Source organism: Triturus cristatus, chromosome 7 (assembly GCF_964204655.1).
Source record: "Triturus cristatus chromosome 7, aTriCri1.1, whole genome shotgun sequence".
In the NCBI taxonomy this organism is placed as follows: domain Eukaryota; kingdom Metazoa; phylum Chordata; class Amphibia; order Caudata; family Salamandridae; genus Triturus; species Triturus cristatus.
Window position 1 is genome coordinate 46,407,872 of NC_140590.1, and position 25,733 is coordinate 46,433,604.

General features: G+C 45.7%; 1 protein-coding gene across 1 annotated transcript in view; it reads left to right on the forward strand.

Annotated features, from left to right (window-relative positions):
* The window catches only part of GSK3A (glycogen synthase kinase 3 alpha), a 393,550-nt gene that overhangs the window by 25,634 nt on the left and 342,183 nt on the right, over positions 1–25,733 (forward strand). The window contains exon 2 of the mRNA XM_085615588.1: positions 13,882–14,069. Within this exon, the coding sequence (XP_085471714.1) occupies positions 13,882–14,069 (188 nt within the window). The remainder of the gene's footprint in view (positions 1–13,881; positions 14,070–25,733) is intronic.

Consider the following 25,733-nt stretch of genomic DNA (forward strand, 5'->3'; position numbering starts at 1 on the left):
AGTGAGGTGATGGACATCACTAAAGGGAGTAAGTTGATGGGCTAAAGTGAATATATAATCTATACCGGATAGACTACCCAGGGCTACCGAGTGAAAGGTGTACTTGTGGGTGGTAGGGTTGAGGGCCTGCCAGGTGTCAGTCAGGCCCATTGTGGCCAAAATGCCAGCCAGGGGTCTGCTGGGGCTTTCTCGCTGATGTGAGGGCTTGCGATCGCTACTTTTGCAAAGGGCTGCTTTACAGTCCCCTCCCAATACCAATTCTCCCTCAGGGAGGGGGAGAATGAATGTTCCCAGATCCGAAAACGCCAGAGTGTGTAATCTTGGGGGTATGTTGAGTGAGATTGTTAAATAGTTGTCCCTCCCCAACACTCTTTGACTACCACAAATCGCCCATGAGTGTTGTGCTTGACGTGTTGTATAATAAGGGGAAATAATTGCAAAGAAGTATGCCCACCCCTCTAGAACCCTTTTGTGTAGCCGGCATGGGCGACCATTTTGTACCCCGATCTTTCCATTTCATATTAGTAGGCTATCTGGTTTTAGGTTTAAACCTATAATTGATAAAACCCCACCGAAAGGAAAATAGCCATCACCAGTATAAACATATAAACACTGAACACACCTTCGCAACCACAAACTAATTGCCATTCAAAGAAAGGGAAAGAGGAGTGCAACAGTCATTTCTATTTCTTTCTGACGGGGCCAATATAATGTAACTTTGTTATACAAGGCAGCAACAAGAAAGAATGGGCTAACATTAAGCTGCTTGAGTTTTGTTGTTTAGGGATGTCACTAAAATATTGTCTCTCCTTCCTTCTGCTATTTCAGTTTTGTGGTCTTTGGTCTAAAGATGCAGTGTTTTGAAGCATGTTTGGGGCTTGTTTAGTTATTTTAAAAACTGTAGAGAATCAGGAAATATTTGATATTTTGGCTACTTTTGATTTCACAGATTGGTAAAATGGCTGGTTTCAAAAGAATCTTTCCCAATACGTACCATCACATTTACCCACAGACAGAGAATGGGTGAAATCTGTTGATACATCAACCCCATTTTCTAGCGAGTCAGTATTGATTGTAGGGGAATTGCCAAACACCCCAGGCTTTAAACATTCAATGCAAGGTGGTGTGACAGGTATATGTGAAAAGAATGTTACGAAGCATCTGAGATAGTGGTGAAAACATGACATCAGGTGTTGGTAAACATGGAACGCAGTGTCAGTTATAATGCTGCTGGAAAAAGTTCCCACCAAGTTCAATAAAGATTGGAGCGATATTGTTTATATTTGCAGTAATTCAGCTACATATATGAAAAAGTTGTATGATGACCTGGCAAAATCGCTACCTGAGGTGAAGTGCTTCCCTGTAAGAGGTCCTTGTCACTTGCTAGATGATATGCTGAAAGCATCTTTACAATCTTCAGAGTTAATAAAGAATGCTATTGACTTTGTAGTCTATTCTGGTACACTGTTTCGTTATGCCCGGGAACTAAAATGCAAATATTTCTCATTTTGTGCTTTGTGTGGCATTATAGTCATCCTATCGGTGTCATTTAGCCGGTGGTTCTCAGTCCTAGAGGCTGTGAATGCCATATTATCCATGTGGCGACCGTTTATGGAATTTTTAGGTCTCGCCTGAGCCAGCGCATGCGCTGCGAGACATTTAGTAAGTGGGCATGAGCACGCGCGCAGCCGCCAGCTTTCAGCGCCCGAGGCGCCATCTGGAGCGCGATCACTTTAACTTCTGCTGCGTGCGCACCTTTTTTTTTTTTTTTACTTGAGGCGCGCGTGCGATCTCATTTCCGCTCCTGACTCCCTTCCTTTCCCTCTCCTCCTCACACCGGTCTCCGCCACATCTTTTGCGAGGTCAAATGCAGCAAGAGTTTTGCGACTCTTGTGCCCGGAATCGTTCCAATGTGCATCACTCAACAGAAACAGGCAGTGAGCATCGAGCTCTATTAGTGCACGCGTCCCTGCTCTCCCTTATCGTGCAGGTGCAGCCTCACTCTCAAGCGGGCACTCCACTGCCGCTTTGATGCACTCTGGCTCTTTCCTGTGCACGGACTTCCCTCTTATGCGATCATCCATGTTTGCCGATGCGGCTGTGCTCTAACTCCTTTCAAGCTCTTTCTCCTCCCCCTTCCGCTTCGCTTTAAGAGCCCTCCCCCCACCCCTCCGACTCTGTTTCTTTGCGCGTCGCCGCAGCATGCGCCTTCGAGCTATCTCCCACCCTGCCCCCCCCTGCTTCGCATTAAGAGTCCTCCTCCCCCTCGGTATTTCTTTTGCACGTGGCGTGCTCCAAGCCCATGCTGGCTCTTGGGTTCTTTTCTCAGTGTTTTTTCCAGCACGGCTGCCTGCCTTCTTAGTGTTAACTGTTATAAGCCACACCCAATGATTTTCCAGTCCCAGATATCTATATGCCTGTGTGTGTGTCTGGCAATTCTCAGCAAGTCACATGCCACCCAAACAGCAAAGTCTCACGCAATTCTCAGAAACCATATCCTGCTCACATTCAGAATACACTACTTCTCTCAGGGGTCTCTAAGTTGTCGTAAACGAGAGACCAAGCAAGCACTGTAACAAATTGCTGCCCTTACACCAACCCCTCCCCCTCACTCGCCAATAGGTCTCGCTTTTGGGACCTTATAAGTATTTAGTTATGCAGCACAATATCCTTGGTGCAACATCAACTGTTGCATGGCTAAACACTTATAAGGTCCCAAAGGCGAGACCTATTGGCTATGCCAATGCTTGTTGCTTTTAGTGATGTCATAGGCAAGACCTATGATGATCTTTGTTCACATATTGATAGTGATGTGAAAAAGTAGTCTACTGCATGCTTAGGGTTTTACAGAAAAACATAACTGCTGTAGTGGACTTAATGAAAATACTGGAATCTGGAAACTCCCTTGTCCACCAAGTGTTCCGTGTAATTGGTGTTGATATGAAACATCTCCTTGAGAGTAGGCTGGGCGACACTTTTTGTGACTTTAGCACTGCAACATGCTCCATGTTATAATTCTTGCCACTTGGTAAGCAAAGAAATGTTGAGGAGCAATTCAAGAAATTGAATTTTGCTATCTATGGGAAATGGCTTGCAATGATAATCAAATGTCCCTTCACCAACCATGGCATTTGAAGTTAATGAGGCCTCACTGAGGCAGTCTGCACAAGTTCTAGATACCTTCTGAATTTTCTCCAGACTTTGACAATAGTACTGCTACATTTTTGACCGCTTCAATAACTGAGGGCATATGTGCCCAATTCAACGCATATGTTGCAGAACATGTCCTAGACAATCACAATCTTCAGGTGCACTAATATTGGCATGGAAAGCTATGTCATTGGCCAGAGTTAGCAAATTGTGTACTGGCTGTTTTGGCAGTTCCAGTCTCAAGTGCCAATGTTGAGAGGGCCTTTTCACAGATAAACATTTACAAAGGAAGGAAAGAACGTGCGCGCATGACCAAAGACTTGATATGGAAGTATTGTATAGTGTACTACAATAAGTTAGATTTGTGAAAATGTATTTGGACCTCATATAACCTGTACACATGCAATGTATACACATGCACTATCCGTGCAGAAAGCAAGCAATAATTAAAAGCAAAACATTCCATAAACACCGGAAAAACACTGTTTTAATGGCACGAGAATGTGTATCCACTGATAACCACTGTTTTTTTAAGGTATTGAAAAAAAAAACACCAGAATTTACCAAAAATAGAAACCGAAAACAGGAAAGCCTACATATTGGGTTGTTCCCTGAATGTTTGCCTCCTGTAGGAGTATTGTATCAGGAGAGTGCCATTTCAGATATTGCAGGACCACCCCTAATTTTATTTCCTCTCCCATTCCAGGAGAGAATTTTGATGCTTGGTGTTTATAGTGTATCAGTCATCAGGTATGGTCAGTGAGCGCACCCTGGTGGAGCCATGACATACAACTGTCATTACAGCCTTGGTGTGTAATGAAGACTAAAAGCAGGATCTAAACCACTGTGGGAGTCGTGCAACTCTGTGACTACTGTTAAGTGGGGTTGGGAGGATAAGGACCCAATTGACACTGCATCTGCGAGTAAATGTCATCACTGTAATACATCTATTCAAAACATTCAAATAATACAAACCCCGTTTACAACCTTCCCTGGTATGATGGATCTAGATTGACTTACAGGCCCAAACCAAGGACCTCGAAAACCAATCTGTTGGTTTTTTTAGTCTGATCATTTCTTGCTTGAGCTGCTGAATTTCTTCGTCCCAGCCTGTCTCGTGGCCCTACAAGTGTCTACCAGCTCATGTTGGACTTCCTTCAGCTCTTGAGGTAGGTCTCGCTTAGCAATTTGGAGGTCATCTCGGAGAGATGCAAATTGGGCCTCATTGTCCTCGATCAGTGTGGTGCTTTGGGCTGGTGGTGGGATGGAGGGCGGGGGGGGGAGGAAGGAAGTCTATCCCCCGCCTGGCTCCCACAGTTAGCCTAGTCAGCTTTTCTTTGAGGGAGCGTTTACTCTTAGCTCAGCCTGTCGCGCCATGTCCACTCTCGGTCTGGGGCTTCTCTGCGACATGGGATGCAGTCCCTATTCTGCTCATGGTGCTACTCGGGGGGGGGGGCTGGGGGGGGGGGGGTGAAGAGTGTTGAGGGGGCACTCTGACGCAGAGCACCAGGTGCACGTGGGCCAGTTCCTAGAGGGTAAGTGGAGCTTGGTGGTATGCTGCAATGTCTGTGCGGCTGTCTGACACACCCAGGTCCCCCGCGGTGCACCCTCTGGTCGGTGCACCTAGTCAATTCAAATCTTTACATGGAGTAAATCCATAAAAGATGCACATAAATACAATGTTGTGCGATTTGGATACCTAAAATCAAAATAGTACTAGAAATATTGTAAAACCAAATAATGAACAATTCGGGAGCTGTTTTTGTGGCATAAACAGTGAAATTGAGATTTGTACTTTAAACATCAATTTTGATAATCTATATAATACCCAGTGCTTTTTATAATAGTATTTTAATCCAATTCATAATTTACATTTTCTAAATGAGCGTACATTTTCCTTCTCTTTATTGCAAGAGAAATAAAAGTATTAACAGCAAAACCTGATTTAGATGTATTAAGATTATATAAATAGTTAAAATCATCCTTGTGGTAATAAAACGTTTGATTATTAAATAGTAGTTTTAAATAGCGTTTTCTTATATATATGAACGTTTGCAGAACCATCAAAAGTGCTCAGTTGATTGGGCAGTAATGCCATTACATGGTTATTTAGATGAATTGGTCTTTCACATGGCCGTTCTTGGAAATGCTACTACAAAGTGTAGCATCCGCGTTGAATAAAGCCACCTAGTCAGTCCATGGTCCAGACAACTCACTGTGGTCCCAAACCTCGACCAAAGCCGAAACTGCAGGGAGACCATTACTTCCAAAAGGGGCGTATCCCCGCTGTCGCTGTGGACCCACTGTTGAAAATGTAAGGCGTGCAATAAGCAGTCTCATGGACTGATCGGGGGGTTGGGTTTTACAGTCACTTGGGTGCCCCCATGGCCTAAGCTCCACGGCCTCTGTGGCCAGCTACCCGGAGGTCGAGACCCACTTCCTCGAACGTAAGGGACCCATGGCTAACCAACCTGTCTGGGTGCCAAAGGGTCATGAATGTTCGGGGGGGGATTGGTAAGTGAACAATCTCCACCTGGTAGGCGCTCTGCTGGCCCCTAGCAGTAGTGTCTTGGCTGGCGGGCCGTGCTTCCTCCCCCTCAGGATGGGTGGAACAAGCCCCCAAAAGTGTTGAGTCCTCGGGCAGTGTTGAGTGAGGACAGTCCATGCAACCCAGCAATCGAGCTCAAGGTTTCTGTAGACGAGCGTGTGCTTCCGAAGGGTCCACAAGGGCGTCAGCCCTCATCTCCATTTTCAGCACCAGCAGTCGCAATACAGGGTTTCTCTTTAGGGCAGCACCTCCAGGTCTGCGCACACGGAGGGGTTGCTAATCAGGCGCTTCTCAGCTGGGAAGGTGCTCAACACCTGTGGGAGACTACACAGGACCTAGGATCTGCCCTGTAAGCCACCGCGGCCAACAGCTTCCTTTGGCGGCATGATCTGGTCGTATGACCTGGTAAGGCTCCCCAGCTATACCCCGAGCTCAACAGGCGGCCAGAGCCGAGGGCTAGGACTGCAGGCCAACTTGTTCTATTCGCTGTTGTGTGGTTGCCCCCATCTTGGGTGATGTGGAAAGTGTCCTTTATGGCACCTGGGAAGTCCCGTGCTCCGAGGAGGTTCTTTGGGCAGTGAAGGGTGGCCATTGTGTGCCAGGCTGCTCTTGTGGCCGCTGCCATCTTGGAAGCAAATCTCCGGCCGTGGCCCTGGCAGGTCTTGTGCAAGTCAGCTTTGGGGGACGCCACACGGATCTCCCAATGCCCCCCAGTGCAGAAAATGGCGACTTAGTGAATTGATATATTTGCCTATGATCTCATAATTTGAAACCAGTCTATGGGTCAAGAATATCACAATTGGGTTGAGTGGGTTATTTAAGTCACTAGACCTGCAGGTCTAGTAACACTTTATGATGTTTTGAGGTCTGATACAAGGCCCTGCACAATTGCAGACCGGCCTACTTGAACCACTGCCTGAACTTCACTAGCCCCCCAGACACCTCCCCTCTGCATCCCTTTCTCCAACACTTACCCCTGCATCAGATGTAGGAGATGCCTACACTGTTCCTTTTCCCACCTAGCAGACATGGAACAAACTACCCCTTTCATCTAGGGACTTCCCCCATCTCTTCCAGAGTCCCGAAAATTTCTGAAGACCGGGCTATTTGGCTTATCAACTGGACCCTGCCAGTGCCTGGATACCCTCATGGGTGACAAGAAGCGCTGTACAAACCTACTAATTGATTACAGCCAGAGCTATAATTTAGGCATGTTGTCACATATCGTGATTGGATTACCTTGCATTTGCTAAAATACCCTTTTCAAGAGTTATTTTTAATTTGTCTGAAGTCTAGTACTGTGAACATTCTGCACAGCTCGGTTTTGTTGGTGTTAGTTGATGTTTCCATATTCCAGTACTTTTCTACTGCCTGTCTGGCTTAACAACCGGGAAAAGAGAGGGGTTTGATTTAGGATGATATTGGAGTTCAGTAAGAATTAATTTTATGTTATGCCGATCTTTTGACTTTAGTGGATTCTATGCTTGATCCTATGGTTCACTCTTGACAGGAATTATGCGGCTTAGTTTGCCGGAGTGTGCATATTTGTCCCATCAGTCTTGGTACTAAGGGGGTAAAATGTTGCGACTATTATTGCTCTCTGCCATTTGCATCGCCCTGAAGCTGGCCAGCCATCAGCCAGACTGTCTTAGTCATGAGCAATATGTCTGTCTCTTGGGAACCCAGGTATTTAATTGGGTTGGGGGGGGGGGGTGGTCTCCGCATTGAATGCATTCATTGGTCTGTCTTGTCTACAGATTCTATGGTAGATTCTGGCCGAATGCTGTGACTTAAGCATGCTTTCTGGAATCATCACTTCTCATGTCCTTTCCAGTAGGCACATGCTGTTTTCTACTGGCTAATTCAGCCGTTTTTAGGTCTCGCCTGGCGAACGCAGCGCGAAGCGCTGTCGCCAGCGAGATCTATTGTTGCTGACTTGCCTCGGAAGTGGGACAGGAGATGGGCACGCGCATGGTCTCGGCGGATTTGAGTTGGTGAACGCGCCTACAGCCACGCGGCGTGCACATCTCCTGTCTCCCTTCCCTCAGCAAGCCAGTATGCAGTTTCACTTTCGTCCTCACCAGCCTCCCTGTTTATTGGCCTGTTACCTATTAAAGTACTTTGCTTTTAGAATAAGCTCCTGCAAACCACGTTTTGTATGTGCCTTCCCTTATAATGAACCCTTTTGTGTAATCGCCAGCCTCCCTGTTTTTGGCTTGTTTGTCACTGGAACGCAGTGGGCTTGAATAGAACAATATGTTTCAGTAACAGCAGAACATGAGTAATTTAATGAACCCTTTCCCTGCCGTGGTTTATATGCCTTGTGTGTCATATTTAGATGCCAAAAACGGTTGCAAAGTGCTTCAAATGAAAAATGTAAAACGACGGGCAGCAACAAAGCGAGTAGGAACGGACATTGATGGTGCATAACTGATGATTTACAGTCTAAATTATCTTTTTAAAATGTAACCCTTTTGCTCAACACAATTCAAAGCGATCTTGCGTGCTCCCACTTTTAACACGTCTCTATCGAATACTGCGAGTGACACATTAATGAAACTGAAGGCTCGCCACTTGTGAACGATTTCATCACAAGACACTTGTTTCAATTTCCCATGGCTCAACACACAACTTCTCGCCTCCACGCAGGCTGCACCGAGCTCTGCCCCCTTGGCTGCAGCCGGGGCCACTGCGTCTCAAGCCTCGACCCCGGCCGCCACCAGCGCCGGATGGTCTCTGGCGCGCGCCCTCCTTCTCCTCACCCGCAGGGGCCCTCGCGCTACCTCTGCACACCCGCTGCCGCTTGACGGGGGGGGCGCGCGCGCTCACCTGTGCCCTCCTGAGCTCGCGCTGGGTGCTCTCGCGCCCCTCTGGCCGGGCGCCGGGGCTGTCTGTGGCGCACTTTCGTCCTCAACGTCTGTCTTCTTCCCATCCAGCAAAAGCCCCGTCCCTTCTAACTTCCCCCTTTCAGCCCGTCGGCGATTTTTCAGCGGCTCACAAAGAACGACCGAGTCTCCCCCCGGTGAAGTAAGAACGAGAAGGACAACAACACCTCTCGGACCTTCGGCGACGAGGGGGTTTCAACGACGAGAATTTCTCTTTTTTTTCACGGTCCTCTTCTACTTTAGCTTTTGGTCCAGGGGCGTCGGCGATAAGAATGTGCCCGGCTTCCTTTTTGCTGGACCCGCCTTTTTCTTCTTAAAGGGTCCGCCGCGCGTTTTGTTCGCATCCCTTTATTGTCGCCTCCAGGAGTGTCACGATGTAACCCCGGCTTCCTTCGTCACATGCTTTATGAATGGAAAGTGCAAATTACAAGACAGTGCCAACAGACACGTGATGCGTCCTGCTGTCTAACCAGATAAGGATCTGTGCACAATAAAACATCTTCTAAATACAACTCAAAGTGTTCGTGATGTGCAAGAACGTGTATCGAAACTTCCAATATGGCTTGCAGAGTTTAGTAAGTTTTTATTGGTACCTACTTTTGTTTATAAACCATTCGCCAAATGAATCTATTTAAAAACGATGGACTCTTCATCTACTGACAAGAGGTAACATGTTCCAAAACCTGAGTATTCGCAAACATTTTCCCAGGGGTCAAAAAGTTTGGTCTATGACCTGACCGAGGGCCACATTGAAGCCAGCAGGGTGGCTGTCGAGGGGGCAGGGAGAGATAAGGTGGGTGTATATGAGGCGAAGCATGTATTTCTAGTATAATAGCAACCCAGACTGCCCAAAAGGCGCACATAACTGACTTGCCTCTTAGTTCACGACTGGCATTGCTGTCAGGGTGGGTGGAAACATGAATGTTTGTAAAGTCATGTTTGTAATTTATCACTTTTCAAAAATACTTCTCAATGCACTGATATAATCTGATGTACTAAGGTGACAGAAAAAGAAACAAGCATTTGCAATGCATTAGGTCTCGCATTTACGCGAGTTTGAGCTATTGACATTGCAAATAACAATGCCTATTGGCATTGTCATTTACAATGCCAATAGCTTTAACTCGTGTAACTGCGAGACCTATTGCATTGCAAATGCTTGTTTTTCTTCTTGAAGAGAGCCCTCTGTTCCAAACCTTTCTCTTTATTGTTTACAGGTCTGCCTGAAGCACCTCTGATGAGGCTGACCTTTGTCAGAGGTTTGACTCTGGTAGTTCTACTTTGTCCCGTACTCCGTTTGGTCACTCGTCCTATCCTTGGAATTGGTCAGTGTTGGCTTGCACCATCCCCTCCTGTCAATATCAAGAATACTGATCATCCGAATACGAAAGCATAGCAGTTGGCTCCAAGTGCTTACGGCCTTTCAGTTGTTTCAACACCTGCCAAAAAGATAATTAGTAGTCAGACGTGTGGTTTTGCCTCTCTTCTATTTTTCCTTTGCATTTTGTCTCCTCTTGTGGCTCGCTTTCTCTGCCTTTTGCCTTGGCTGTGGTTTGCTTAGCGTATATCAAGGGCACTAATTTATATATATATATATCATTGTGAAATGCTGAATCAATTTTATCCGTAAATCTGCTGGGGATGCTCAGCGTTCATCCTGAATCCTCTGGAAGCATCACTGTGTAGTTAGTTTCTTGGGACATTTAGGCATAGCACACCTGTTTGTGTCCTTCGAGAGATCCAGAAGGGTTTTTTAGGTCTCCCCTAGCGATGCGGCGCATGCGCTGTTGGCCTTGGCGAGACCTACTGTTGGTTTTGTTGCCGAAGCGGGGCTGGAGATGTGCATGTACCGGGACAGGAGATGTGCACGTGTACGGCTCAGTTGTGATATTCGTTCGTGTTCTCCCCCCCCCCCCCCCCCCCCACCCCCCCGTCTCTCGCCCCTTGCTTTCTGCTATGCCCTTCCCCTCGCTCATGGAGCGCAGCCAGGCACGCGCACGGCGTCTCTGTAGTACTATGTATCGGGCACAGCGAAAAAGCGCTGTTCGCCCGCAAGGTTCGTTACACCGCGTCGCCTTTTACTCCTGTCTCAGTTCATGTTTCCCATTCATTACCTAACTCGTTTCCCCAACTTTTCTTCCTGCTCTCTTCACACTGTGCTCTTACATCTGCGTTTTCTTTCCTGTTTGACCCACTTCCTTTTTCGCTCGCTTTCCTTTACATTTTTCTCTTCCTTGATCACTGTAAATGCATGCACCACAAGTGCCTGTAGGAAGACCAAACTTCTTACAGTTCCGTGAATCGCCATCTGTGTCCCGCACGTTACGTACAGAGGTCTTCTTTCCTGGTCACTCTATTTTTAGGTGCATTAAATTAAATAAGACCCCTGCAGCATGCAGTTTAATCTCCTCCCATCTCACGAGCATATGCACCCATTACTTTAGAAAGTCTCGCAGAAGGCACTCTATCTACCGAGGTCAACCAGCAGTTAGCATCGTTCATGCATAAACGGATGTAGTGTAGGTTGATAAGCTACAAAATGTTGGTATTCTTTGTCCATTTAAGTGCTTTTATTTTTTACCTGACAAACTTATGCTATTTTTTTTCTTTTGCCTCTTTTGTTCCCTTTTCTTTTCCCATCAATAACCCCTAATTTTAACAGCACTTTTAGTCGTTAGTGCCCCCGCATTACACCCTACCTCGCCCTGCATTGATGTGCCTTTTGGTCTCCGCGTGCTGGTGTTTTGCATCCTGGGACGATCATTCTCAACATCCCTTCTTTGCTGACCTGTTTACTAATTAAATGAATCTTCCACGGATCAAACTGTCACTTTAAATGAATTGACTATCTGTTCTATCGATTGCGGCGTTAATGGGGGTAGGAATGGGAGAGTTCTGCAGGCTCCCCCTGGGACGTGACAGGGCCCTGCACCTTCCTGCTCCCTGCCGACCGCTTCGGATTCCTCTAGTCTGGCCTGACCTTCTCTGGCGCGCATGCACTGTCTAAACCATCACATGGCTCGCGCTGGGCTGTGGACTAACATCTGTAGAAAATATGCATCTTGTGTATCCACAGATTTTCCTCTAGAATGAAGGCACAGACCCCTTTTATGCGCATGCGCTTTGAAACTGAGCCGTACATTCTAGCCTCCTTGTTTCCAGTATAAAAATCCGATTAACGTCCCGATTATAGATGTAAGGCACGCTGCATAAACTGCAATAGAAGGACACTAGGCTGCAAGAAAAAGCAAGCATTGCAAAGCTAATCCTTTTGGCTTCTATTTTAAGTCCTACCTAAAAAATGTCTGCTACATTTTTTTTTTTTTTTTGCATTATGTATATAATGCATCGGAGATAAATGATCAAAGGTGCAATGATTCAATGTACTTTTAAGATACTATAATAGTCATTTTTGCAATGTAATAAGTAAGCGCAGGGCACAAGTCCTAAAAAAGCATTTGCAATGCAATCTGTCTTGCATTTGCGAAATTTTAAGCTATTGGATTTGTAAATGACCATGCCTTTTATTTGTTTTCAAAACCAACACATAGATAAAGGTTTGTCATTTACAATGCCAGTAGCTCAAAGTCTCACAGATGCGAGACCTATTGGATTGCAAATGCTTGTTTTTATCACATTTAGTTTGGTATTTTCCAATCATTGCATTAATGGTCTATGGACTAATCATGGGCACTCTCACTGTATGAAGCAAGAGCATTTGAGTCCAGGAGTTTTGACATGCTGTCTGTTCCTAGTAAATACATTACCAATGATCCAACATTTGTTACAGAGTTTCACGTTGTGGTTGAGGTGTATGTCCTACTGCCACTGGCTAAGGTACCCTTGTTTGCGCGGTCTCATCCATGAGCAGAGGTTTGGTATTTAAATTCGCTGAGGTTAAATGTGGCAAGTGTCTGTTAAATTATAATTATGTTCTTGAAAACAAATAATCATTTCTTGTTGCTACTAAGAAGTATGATTCACTGTCTGATCTCTAAGCTTGTGCTTGTAGGAAAGAAAGCTTGTGACGGACTTTTAACGTAAGCAGTAATCAAAATATAAGCTAATGATAAAACAGGCAGAACTGTTTGATAAAATATGTATGGCATGCAAAAGTCAGAACTGCATGTCTGGGTGAGACACATGTCACCCAGTAACACTGGTGGGTCCTACACTTTTCTAGATGCCGCGGAAGAGGCTTGTGGAAGGGTATAAACATGCAGTGGCTATAGCCATGGCTAAAGCCAGTGGGGCAACTATATGGATGCTTATCCGAGGAAGCATGTATCAAGAAGTTGGCTGAAGGACGGCATTGTAATCTGAATGCTGTAATCAGTCGGACACCTGGATCTGTAAGGAGGGCTAGGGTTGTTTACACTTGACACCAGCCAGCTTCTACTGGAAGGCGGGCTTGGTAATATGAACAAGTGGCTTGCTTTGGGGCTGTTTATAGCTGAGGCCGAAGAATTGTACCACAACACTCTTCTACTGTACTAATACAGATGCTGATCTGCTGTTGTGGATTTACAGGCATATCTCTCTATGTTTAGGCCAAGAGGCTTTGCATTAGGAAAAGCTGTGGTTAAGTAGTAGTGCACCTCTGTTAATTTATGCAGACCTGTCTGGCTGTAGTAGTTTAGATGTCCATGGAAGGTAGCCCTCTTACCTTGATCTTTGAAGATCTTACCCATTCCTTGTATAGCAGGATTCGTTATTCAAGTAGGTTCTTGCAGGTCCTATTTGGCTGTCATTGGTACCTGTGGGACACAACGTGCAGAATGTTCCAAATGCTTACTTCCTTTTGAGATGTAAATCTTGCTGTTATATCAACTGTGTCAAGCAGGGCTTGAGCACTCCTCCATTGTAGCGTTACAATAGCTAAGCACATCTTATTTTATATACATTTGTTTTTTTAAACCTGTTGTGCCTTCTTTTTCCTTGAGGCCTCAAGTTCTGGGAATTGATACTTTTTTCTTAGGCCCTCATTAAGCCTGATTGTTGTACCTAGGTTGTCTATGAATTCTGAATGATGTTCATGTAGGAATCTGAACCCTGTGAGTGAAGTATGGTTCCTCTCCGCCTGGCTTGTTCATGAATTCATGGTCCTGTCCCCTCAAAGTCCTTAAACTTCTTGTGGGTGTGCTCCCTGTCCCGTTGCATTGTAACGCTATGCAGGTGAGCTCACGGTCTTATTGAAGTATGATCACTTGTTCAGCAGTTTATCGTTGGTACTCTGTGGGTGGGACTTAATCCTTTGTGTTTTACTGCTTGTCTCTGAAGGCTGCTTTCTTTTTGTAGGTGACAGCACCAAAGTGACGACCGTAGTAGCAACGCCTGGGCAGGGGCCTGATCGCCCCCTGGAGGTGTCATATTCGGACATAAAAGTGATCGGCAATGGCTCCTTTGGAGTTGTATATCAGGCTCGATTGGTCGATTCCGGTGAAATGGTGGCAATCAAAAAGGTTCTACAGGACAAGCGATTCAAGGTTGGTCTTTTTCCAAAGCCCTTGGGCTTTTTTCAATTTCCCATCACCACCTTCCCCCTCCAGAAATTCATGATTTATCCATTAGCAGGAGGTATATGGATAGAGTAACTTGTTTTAAGAGTATTCTTGAGTAAGACTTTAAAGCTTGAAAGTAATAGCGAGTGGGATAAAAAAGGTGCAGTGTAGAAACCATGTGAAAGTGAAAGATGGGACATGAAATGAAGGTTTGAGCTGAGGTGAAGTATGAATAAAGTCTGGCGGATAGAAACTGCAGTGTGATGGAGCAAAAAATGAACCGCCATTAGACTAGGAGAGCAAAGTGTTACTTTCTCCATAGCTGCTAATCTTTACCTTTTTGGTATTTAACAGTTTACCTTTGACTTTTCTTCCTATTGAATCGCATTCGTTGTGTATGATAGTTTTTGCTTTAAATTCACAAATTGATTCTACATGTCATAGTGGTTTTTACATTCCTAATTACATTACTATTGCCCTCCCCAACCCCCTACTAGTCAAGATTGAGGAACTGTCTGCAAACTGTCCAACTTTTGTCATCCAGAATACCCAGCACCATCTCGGCCCAGTAAACCAAGACTTGCTGTCAGATTGGGTATCAGGACATTTCAGTAATAGGCAATTGTTATTCTCTTACAGGAACCTAGTGTGATTTCTCCAGCTTTCCCTACCACTTGCTAATAATGCATGGCCTCCTGGAGAGTATCAGGCAGGAGTTTTATACTTTCACCCCTATTGTATATTCTTGCAGACCTTCCTATTGGAGCAGTCACAAAATATATGAAAGTATTCTCTATCAGTTGGAACAAAAACTGGGGTCTGGTTAGTTATGAAGTGCATAAGGTCATGTTGAGCAGTTTCTGTAATGGTGAAGTAAGCGAGAGAGGGTACAGTCACGCTTGTCTCTGAACTTAAACAGAGGTTGGTAAGCAGAGCTCGACATATATATTCCACTAGTCTGCAGAGATCCTTTGTACTCTGAGAAGAGGTTACAGCACAAAAATATTGTTTTTTGTGACTGAGAAATGCCCCCACTAGTAGAGCAAATATAGGTTTGTTTGCAGACACTATAGTTAATTTGTGATTCAGTCAGTGTCCCTGGTAAAAGGATAATTGTAACCATCACCTCATTCTCTTTACAATAATGTGGATCTCTTGCTGTCTATTAGTGCCATCAGGAGCTGAAGAATATTTCTGTGCTGGACCATAACTCAGTAGCACTGAGAACCAAGCCAATCCTTCATGGTATGAAATAATCTGATTGTAACCAGTTGGAAGTTGAACTAGCTGTTGTTTGGGGCATTCTTTCTTTTTTCAGCCTCTTCTAGCAAGAGGAGAGCATCTAGCAGAATGAAGCATAGGTAAGCCTGCTAGTGGGTGTAACTCTGTGCGTCGGGCCTTGGTCCTTGGTGCTGCATGGTGGTGGTGGTAGCGGCTTTAAGACTTTGGGCTACCAACCTGCCCTAGCAGGCATTTACAGCTGTTGTCTCCCTGTGCTGTTAACAGGAGGCCAGTCAGCTCGTCCATAGCATTCTCTTGGTTCACGGGGCTCTGGAGACTGCTTCCCCTTGAGCAGGACACAGCAGGCACAGTCACTCTTCACTAGCCAGGAATGCAGTCATCGTCGGTGCAGCCTCTTTGCTTATTCCTCTGTGTAGCAGTGCAGTCCGTCTTTCCAGTTTGTGGAAATGTGAGGACTGGGTGCCAGGGGTGCCCCATATTTGCTCAGAAAGAGTCCTCGGGTAGGATGTGGTTGGTAGCCAATAGGCTACTAGGTTCCCTCCCACCTGGTGACCACTTCCTGTGGAGTGTGGCATGTAGCTATCCCAGGGTGCATCATTTTGTCCACTTCCAAGATGTCACGATCCCTCTCTCCATGTTCAGACCTCTCTATCCTGCCCCTAGGATGTGGCTACCTCAGGGTTACAGCACCCTTGGAAACTGGCCGTACCAGCCAGTCTACCTCAACAGTGGGGCAGCCCTCCCCCTGGTGTTACACATCTGCCCATTAAAGGCAGCTTCACCTTTGAAGCCCACCTTTTGGGGCTAACACCAGAGTGGCTTCCTGCAGGAGGGAGGCAACACCTCCCTGACCTGCAATCCCTCATTGTTCTTCCGGAGCATCGTTGGCACATCTCTCAAGTAGGGCAGAAAGCGGTCTCCTGGAACAGGCTCCATTTGTGTCCAGGAAGGCACAGGAGTTTTAAAGGAAACAAAGTGACAGCATTGCCAATGCTGCACACTGAAACAAAATTAATTTCGACTTGAGGTACAAGTCGGGCTTAATGTAAACAGTTGTTTGATACCTTGGAGTGCCTACTTTGGTCTCACCGTTAAGAAGTTAGCACAGCTGAAGGGTCAGCGTGTAACCCTGTACTCGCCAATTGGACGGCCAAGTCTTTCCACAGTAAAAACTGCAGTTTTGTGAGTTTTACTGTCAGAACATGCAAAGTACGTGTTATGCCTGTGTCATATGTTGCACCCTACCTTTAGGACTCGATAAGCTCCGCCAAAGGGGTGACTTACAGATATGTCCAGGGTAAATGGTGGCTTTGCCATTGCCTTCAATTGCAAAGTTGGGCTAGGAATGCACAACTGCTTAACTGGAGGACTTGTCCTAGTTGGGGGACCTCCAGGGTGCCACGATCAGGGCAGTAATCCCCTCTAACTTAAATGCCTTGCATACTATTGACTAGGGACTTACAGGTAGGTTAGCCATTTAGAATTGTGTATAGCCAACATACATACACTTTAGGGTCGGGGCACTGAGGTCTGGTTAGCAGGACTCAGTGCATTCTTGGAGTCGAAAAACGAGCAGCATCAGTTCAAAAACTTGGGGTTGACCACGCAAAAAGAGCCCCTTCCTTGCAGAGGCTAATTTGCATAGGCTCTCTAGTTCTTCCAGCTGGTAAATTACCGGGAATAGGTGTGAAATGCCTTATAGGAGCAGACAATAGGCTGACATGAAAGGGCAGAGGTGACACCTGAATTTGCAAGGTAGGGGCTCTGGCCATTTTTTGACCCTACGCTTAAAAGGAAAGCAAACAGGAAGCCAAGACCATTTTTGTATATCTACTGTCTAGTTGCTGAAAGACTCTGGTTTTGTCCTATCAGACTTCTGTCTCTGTGATTGAGGGTACAGTGAGTGCCCCAAACTGGATTTTAGTGCTAGATGTGGGAGGACAAAACACACCCACACATGATCTCCCCCACCCCCCTCCTCCAACCTTTACCCCATTGATTGGGGCATTCCCAGGAGTCATTCCCACCCACTAGGTAATGTCAGGGCATCAGTGTGGTTCTTCCAGTCATCCATTGGAGAACAATTCCTGGACTTGTGGAAGATCAGAAGAGGACAGGAACTGCAGTCTGTGACCCGAGATGAGCCTTGCTAGTTTAGAGCTGCCCCCACCTGTACCCAGGACAAAGATTTGGATTCATAGGGCTGATCTGTTCAAGCTACAGGGATTGAGCAAGCTACACGACGCCTTTTCCTAAAAGTACCCAGTGGCAACTGAACCTGGACGTGCTGTTGGCCTCTGTCTGACACCCTGTGAGTATGTAAGTGCCTCCCCTGCTTTAAGTGCTTTAAAACTGTACTCCTGTGGTAGATTGGGACTATGAAAGTAAGCATATGAAATTTTTGACCAGGATGAATCTAGTTGGGGTATCCGACCTGTGTTGCATTGTGGTCTGCCTCAAATTGCGAGTGGATCCCAGTCTATTGTGACCATTCACTAACATTGGCGCTGTAGGACGCGGTCTCTGTATATGGTATACCACTGGGTGATTATACCGTGCAGGGTTCAGGGGTTCCCCAAATGTGTACAGGGCTCAATGTAAAACCCAAAATGCTGTATTGGTGGTAGTGTGGGCGAGCAGCCTTAGGAGTGTAAGACATATCTGAAAGAAACACGTTAGTTAGATTGCTCACCTTAGAATATCCCCAGGCGTCAGACTGGATCCGGAAGATTTTTGTAGCAATACCCCTTGCGCGTCGCTATACGTCGTCTGCGGCTCAGCGTCCGTCGTTGGCGTTGTGCGCCGGAATGACGTCGTCTGAGTACTTAGACGCCACCCTCGCGCGCTGACGTCAGTTCTTCTTTTTTCCGCGCCGGTCCGGTAGAGCTACCCCTTTTAGTCATTTTTTGACTAAATATTTTGACTCTTTTTGGTCACTTTATCGACTCTGGTGCCGGTAGGATGCCTGGTTTCAAGGCCTGCGACGACTGTCACCGACTGATGTCGGTGACCAATCATCACCGCCGGTGCCTGTACTGTTTGGGGCCCGACCACGACGCGGAGTCGTGTTCCGATTGTATGACCCTAACCTCGAAAGCTAGGCGGGAGCGGTTCCGTAAGCTTCTCGAGCTTCGCCACTCGGCTCCGCACCCCTCTCGATCCCGGTCCAGGAGGAGGTCCAAGGATCGGTAGCGGAGCCACAGTCATCATCGCTCGTCTGGCTCGAAGTCTTCGGGTAAGTCGAAGCGATCCAAGAAGTGACACCGCTCTTCGGACTCCCCTCGCTGGTCGCGCGACTCGGCCGAGGGTCAGGGTGGTCCCACCCCCGCGGCTCTGTCGGAGCCGCAGGCGCCGCGCACGTCCCCATACCCGCCAGGCCCTGGGACTGACGCGACGCCGGCGGAGGTCAGTGCCTTCCTCTCGGCCATGAGGAGCCTGGCCCCGCCATCGACGCCCTCTGGCGCGCCTTCGGGCCCCGCGGACTTGGCTGGGCGACCTTGCGTGCCGGCGGCTCTGGCCCCGGCGCCGTTCGGAGGCTCCGACACCGCAGGTCCCCGAGGGGCCCAAGCCTGGGACCCCGTTGACGCCGGTCGACCTCGTCACGCCTCCTCCGCCGGCGTTGACACCGGTGCCACCTCAGACGCCGACTCCGGTCGATGCCGATCCCCGGTTCAGCCCCTGTCCGGAACCGACGCCGGTGCGGCGCCGCTCGATGCCGCATCAGACGCCGCTAGAGACACATTTTGTCTATTGTCCGGCTCCGATCATTCCTCCTGTTTGCCAGGAATCGGATGACTGGGGTGACTGGGAGGGGTCCACGGACCCTCTGGCCATTCTGGGCCAACTTCCGCAGGACTGGGCAGATGACCTGGGGGAGGCCAGTGGTCTGGATACCTCACCGGACACTGGATTCATCTCTCCTCCGACTGTGGCTTCGGAGGAGGGTGCAGCTTTTTCTGTGGTGCTGCGCAAGGCGGCCGCAGCCCTTGGGCTTGAGCTGCCTGCCGTGGCTGTGAGGACTAACCTCCTCACTGAGGTGCTTAAGTCTGCAGCAAGCTCCACTGAGCCTATGCTGCAATTCAATGAGACCCTCATTGACGTTCTGCAGGGCACCTGGTCCAAGCCCTCCACAGTCCCTCCTGTGGATAGGAACGTTGCCAGGCGCCACCGCCCTGCTCCGGGCGACCCCAGTTTTCTGTCCCAACACCCCACCCCCGAGAGTCTGGTTATCCAGGCCTCTACCTCCCAATCCTCCTTCCCGTCCGCTCCTCCGGACCGGGATTCCAAGAGACTGGAACAATTCGGTAAGAAGCTGTTCTCGCTCAGTTTGGGCCTGCGGTCTTTGAACACCGCCTGTCTCTTGGACCGTTATTCCCACTCTCTGTGGGATACGGCGGAGGACGTGCTGCCCCTGTGCCCGGAAGAGGCCCGGGCATGACTTTCCTCAGCTCTGGCCGATGGGAGAGATGCAGCGCGCCATGTAATCCGATGTGGACTCGACACTACGGACTCGCTGGGTAGGGCGATTTCTACCACGGTGGCGCTTCCACGTCACGCCTGGCTGCGGTCCACGTCCTTTTCAGGAGATGTCCAGAGCACTCTCATGTGACAACAATGAGGGTTCTGGCTCCAACGCAGTAAGGCTGCGCCAATATAAGATTCAACAAAAAGATGCCAGTACTGCACTATGATTCACTCGTTTTTTATGATTGAGTAGCAATCCTCAATTCAAGACCAATCTTATAGTCTGACTTCTTTTGAAAAAATCCTTTTATTTTAATTATTAGTCATATAATTATTTAGATTTTTAAATTTCTTTAGACAAAAATTGAGTTCACAACAAAAATAGAGACTTGAAAGGTATATACAACAACATACAATATATACAAAGACATAAGCAATGTCACAACTTTCATGTAATGTATATCACTTGACAAAATATTCAGTGAACACATTCAACATTTAAACGACAACATTAAGTGCACTTAGAGACATAAACATCAAGACCGAACAAATTGACGATACATTGACACATATTCCTGTTCATAGACAAGTGAAAGCGCCCTGTGTTGATTAAAGTTTTTTTGAAAACAGGTGCGGATTATGGTGATTAGTAAAGAATTTATTTGTTCTTATTATCATATAATAGACCATCAAATAATCTGATTTTTAGTTTATAATCCTGGGGAGATTGGTCTATTTGAAAGGACGGAGATAAAGGGAACAGGGGTCGACGCGTTTCGAATCCCCTAAGTGACAGGGATTCTCATCAGGACCGTGAAGATTCAATCTATAGAAAAAATAAATAAAAAACCTTCTGTCAGTCATACTCAGAACACTCGACTTCTATCTATCAAGCAAACTCTCAGATCATACCTTTGTTATATGATTCAGTTGTCGATCTCCCAATATAGTTATTTAGTATGTATCTGTAATATTAAGAATTCAAATGGACTTAATTAGTTTGGTCGACCAATGAAAAGGAAAACAAATGACTTGCGTAAATCAGGGCACTCACATGGAGATGCAGTGTGGCCGCGTGGTCAGTTCCTTCTTGTCGATTTATTCAACCGATACTAGAATGGAGAAGAAAACCTTATTTGTTTCGGCAAAAAGGGGGCAAGCAAAACCGGCTTCGTGAGTGAAATTTGTTCGAGCTTATGAGCATGTTAGCGCGCTACGCGTCTGATTGCGAAGGGAGGATGTGCACATAGTTGAAATGATTCTTGCGTTCGGTTGCATACATTAACGAAAAACGTATTTGAGCACTTCTGCGTTAAGATTCGTTTAAATTATGGCGGCTTCCTAATTGTACGAATGCATTGAGGCTTAGAAGATCTTACCGGTGTTTAGTTTATCAAGTCTCCTCCATACGCATCCATGTCCATCACTAAGGCGCGTTTGTGCTTGACCCGGTTGACCCGGTTGTAAAAGTGATCGGAGCCTGCTGCTAAGGCTTCTGGGCATCGTAGTTTTTCAATATTTCTTGATGTATTAATAAATCGATTGTCTCGTGATGGAATATTTCGATTCTGTCCACTATATCCATGAATTCTTGCGACAGTAGGTGAGGGGAGAACACTGTATTCATAAGTTGTAAAGTTCCGACATTTCGTTCAAGCCCTGTGTGGCCGAGTTGAATTTTAGGATCAACATTGCTTCTCGTTGCTTGAGTTTGGTCTCAAGATCTCCACCCCTCTGATCATGCTCTAACTTTGAAATAACGGTCCATCTGAAATCAAGATCTCCGTGTGACTCATCAATCCAATGTTGTACGAGAGGTGCTGTGGTGATTTTTTTCTTTATTCGTGATTTGTGTTGAGAGATTCTCTGTCTGATTTCCTGATTTGTTTTCCCTATATACAGTTTAGGGCATGGACATAGGATGGCATAGATCACGTTTTTTGATTTACAATTCGTGAAAATGTTATGTTTCCATGAGATACCTTCGTGTTGGAATAAATTCCCCTCAATTGTGGAATTGCAACACATGCATGTTCCACACTTCTTATGTCCTGTAACAGGAGGTAAGTTGACAAATTCACGTATTGTAGGGTTCTTCTTGACAGGGATGGCTGCCCTGATGATTTGGTTTGCAATACTTTTATCTTTTTTGAAGGCAAAAAGTGGTTTTTCGTTCAACTGTATGTCAATATCCTTTATTAGATGCCAGTTCTGGTGGATGGTTTTTTTGAGAAAGTTGGATGATGCCCCGAAGGTAGTAACACATACTGTGCGCTCAAGTTGTCTCTTTTCTTTCTTTCTCAGAAGTTCCTCACGTGGTGTCCACCACGCGCGTTTGATTGCCTTTTTAACCAATTTGGATGGATATCCCCGGTCTACAAGTCTCCCCATAAGCAGATTTGCATGGTACATATACTCGTCTTTGAATGAACAATTTCGACGTATGCGCAGAAGTTGGCCTATTGGTAAATTTTCTTTCAGGCTGCGCGGGTGGTTGCTTGAGAAATGCAAGGATTTATTGCGGTCAGTCTCTTTTCTAAAGAGGGTCGTCACCAGCTGTCCATCTGAGCAATAAACTTCCACGTCTAGGAAAGAAAGTCTTGTCGGTGATGACTGGATACTGAATTTGATGTCCATTGTGCGACTGTTGAGCCATCCATGAAAGTCAGTTAGTTGTTCCATTGTACCAGACCATGTGAAAAAAATGTCGTCAATGTAACGAACCCACCCCCTTATCCAATGTGAGAAGGGGTTGTTGTTGTGTACGTATCTGTCCTCATATACACTCATAAAGAGTATCGCCAGCTCCGGGGCAAAGGGACAGCCCATGGCTACTCCCTTTATTTGGAGAAAAAAGTCTTCGTGGAATTTAAAGTAATTTTTAGTCAAAGCCATCCTGGCCAATTCCAAAATGAAGTCCGTGGGAATTTTTGTTGGACGATCTCTTTTATCCAAGAAGATTTCCACCACTTCTAAAGCCTGATCCTGGGGAATTTGGGTATATAGTGATACTATATCCATGCTTACTAATAAATCTTGTCCTTCGGTAAATGGTACTTGTTGTAATTTACACATTGTTCTATGTACTCCCGAAGGTACACAAGAATGCCAAATCACCACCAGGCCGGCCCATAATATCTGGGTGCGATTCACTTTTTGAACCCATCTCCAAGTTCATTGACTTTTTCCTTAAACCCTTCACATTGACAGTTCAATCTTTCCTGAGAGACACCTCTGACTTTCTGTGTAAATTACAACAAGTACCATTTACCGAAGGACAAGATTTATTAGTAAGCATGGATATAGTATCACTATATACCCAAATTCCCCAGGATCAGGCTTTAGAAGTGGTGGAAATCTTCTTGGATAAAAGAGATCGTCCAACAAAAATTCCCACGGACTTCATTTTGGAATTGGCCAGGATGGCTTTGACTAAAAATTACTTTAAATTCCACGAAGACTTTTTTCTCCAAATAAAGGGAGTAGCCATGGGCTGTCCCTTTGCCCCGGAGCTGGCTATACTCTTTATGAGTGTATATGAGGACAGATACGTACACAACAACAACCCCTTCTCACATTGGATAAGGGGGTGGGTTCGTTACATTGACGACATTTTTTTCACATGGTCTGGTACAATGGAACAACTAACTGACTTTCATGGATGGCTCAACAGTCGCACAATGGACATCAAATTCAGTATCCAGTCATCACCGACAAGACTTTCTTTCCTAGACGTGGAAGTTTATTGCTCAGATGGACAGCTGGTGACGACCCTCTTTAGAAAAGAGACTGACCGCAATAAATCCTTGCATTTCTCAAGCAACCACCCGCGCAGCCTGAAAGAAAATTTACCAATAGGCCAACTTCTGCGCATACGTCGAAATTGTTCATTCAAAGAAGAGTATATGTACCATGCAAATCTGCTTATGGGGAGACTTGTAGACCGGGGATATCCATCCAAATTGGTTAAAAAGGCAATCAAACGCGCGTGGTGGACACCACGTGAGGAACTTCTGAGAAAGAAAGAAAAGAGACAACTTGAGCGCACAGTATGTGTTACTACCTTCGGGGCATCATCCAACTTTCTCAAAAAAACCATCCACCAGAACTGGCATCTAATAAAGGATATTGACATACAGTTGAACGAAAAACCACTTTTTGCCTTCAAAAAAGATAAAAGTATTGCAAACCAAATCATCAGGGCAGCCATCCCTGTCAAGAAGAACCCTACAATACGTGAATTTGTCAACTTACCTCCTGTTACAGGACATAAGAAGTGTGGAACATGCATGTGTTGCAATTCCACAATTGAGGGGAATTTATTCCAACACGAAGGTATCTCATGGAAACATAACATTTTCACGAATTGTAAATCAAAAAACGTGATCTATGCCATCCTATGTCCATGCCCTAAACTGTATATAGGGAAAACAAATCAGGAAATCAGACAGAGAATCTCTCAACACAAATCACGAATAAAGAAAAAAATCACCACAGCACCTCTCGTACAACATTGGATTGATGAGTCACACGGAGATCTTGATTTCAGATGGACCGTTATTTCAAAGTTAGAGCATGATCAGAGGGGTGGAGATCTTGAGACCAAACTCAAGCAACGAGAAGCAATGTTGATCCTAAAATTCAACTCGGCCACACAGGGCTTGAACGAAATGTCGGAACTTTACAACTTATGAATACAGTGTTCTCCCCTCACCTACTGTCGCAAGAATTCATGGATATAGTGGACAGAATCGAAATATTCCATCACGAGACAATCGATTTATTAATACATCAAGAAATATTGAAAAACTACGATGCCCAGAAGCCTTAGCAGCAGGCTCCGATCACTTTTACAACCGGGTCAACCGGGTCAAGCACAAACGCGCCTTAGTGATGGACATGGATGCGTATGGAGGAGACTTGATAAACTAAACACCGGTAAGATCTTCTAAGCCTCAATGCATTCGTACAATTAGGAAGCCGCCATAATTTAAACTAATCTTAACGCAGAAGTGCTCAAATACGTTTTTCGTTAATGTATGCAACCGAACGTAAGAATCATTTCAACTATGTGCACATCCTCCCTTCGCAATCAGACGCGTAGCGCGCTAACATGCTCATAAGCTCGAACAAATTTCACTCACGAAGCCGGTTTTGCTTGCCCCCTTTTTGCCGAAACAAATAAGGTTTTCTTCTCCATTCTAGTATCGGTTGAATAAATCGACAAGAAGGAACTGACCACGCGGCCACACTGCATCTCCATGTGAGTGCCCTGATTTACGCAAGTCATTTGTTTTCCTTTTCATTGGTCGACCAAACTAATTAAGTCCATTTGAATTCTTAATATTACAGATACATACTAAATAACTATATTGGGAGATCGACAACTGAATCATATAACAAAGGTATGATCTGAGAGTTTGCTTGATAGATAGAAGTCGAGTGTTCTGAGTATGACTGACAGAAGGTTTTTTATTTATTTTTTCTATAGATTGAATCTTCACGGTCCTGATGAGAATCCCTGTCACTTAGGGGATTCGAAACGCGTCGACCCCTGTTCCCTTTATCTCCGTCCTTTCAAATAGACCAATCTCCCCAGGATTATAAACTAAAAATCAGATTATTTGATGGTCTATTATATGATAATAAGAACAAATAAATTCTTTACTAATCACCATAATCCGCACCTGTTTTCAAAAAAACTTTAATCAACACAGGGCGCTTTCACTTGTCTATGAACAGGAATATGTGTCAATGTATCGTCAATTTGTTCGGTCTTGATGTTTATGTCTCTAAGTGCACTTAATGTTGTCGTTTAAATGTTGAATGTGTTCACTGAATATTTTGTCAAGTGATATACATTACATGAAAGTTGTGACATTGCTTATGTCTTTGTATATATTGTATGTTGTTGTATATACCTTTCAAGTCTCTATTTTTGTT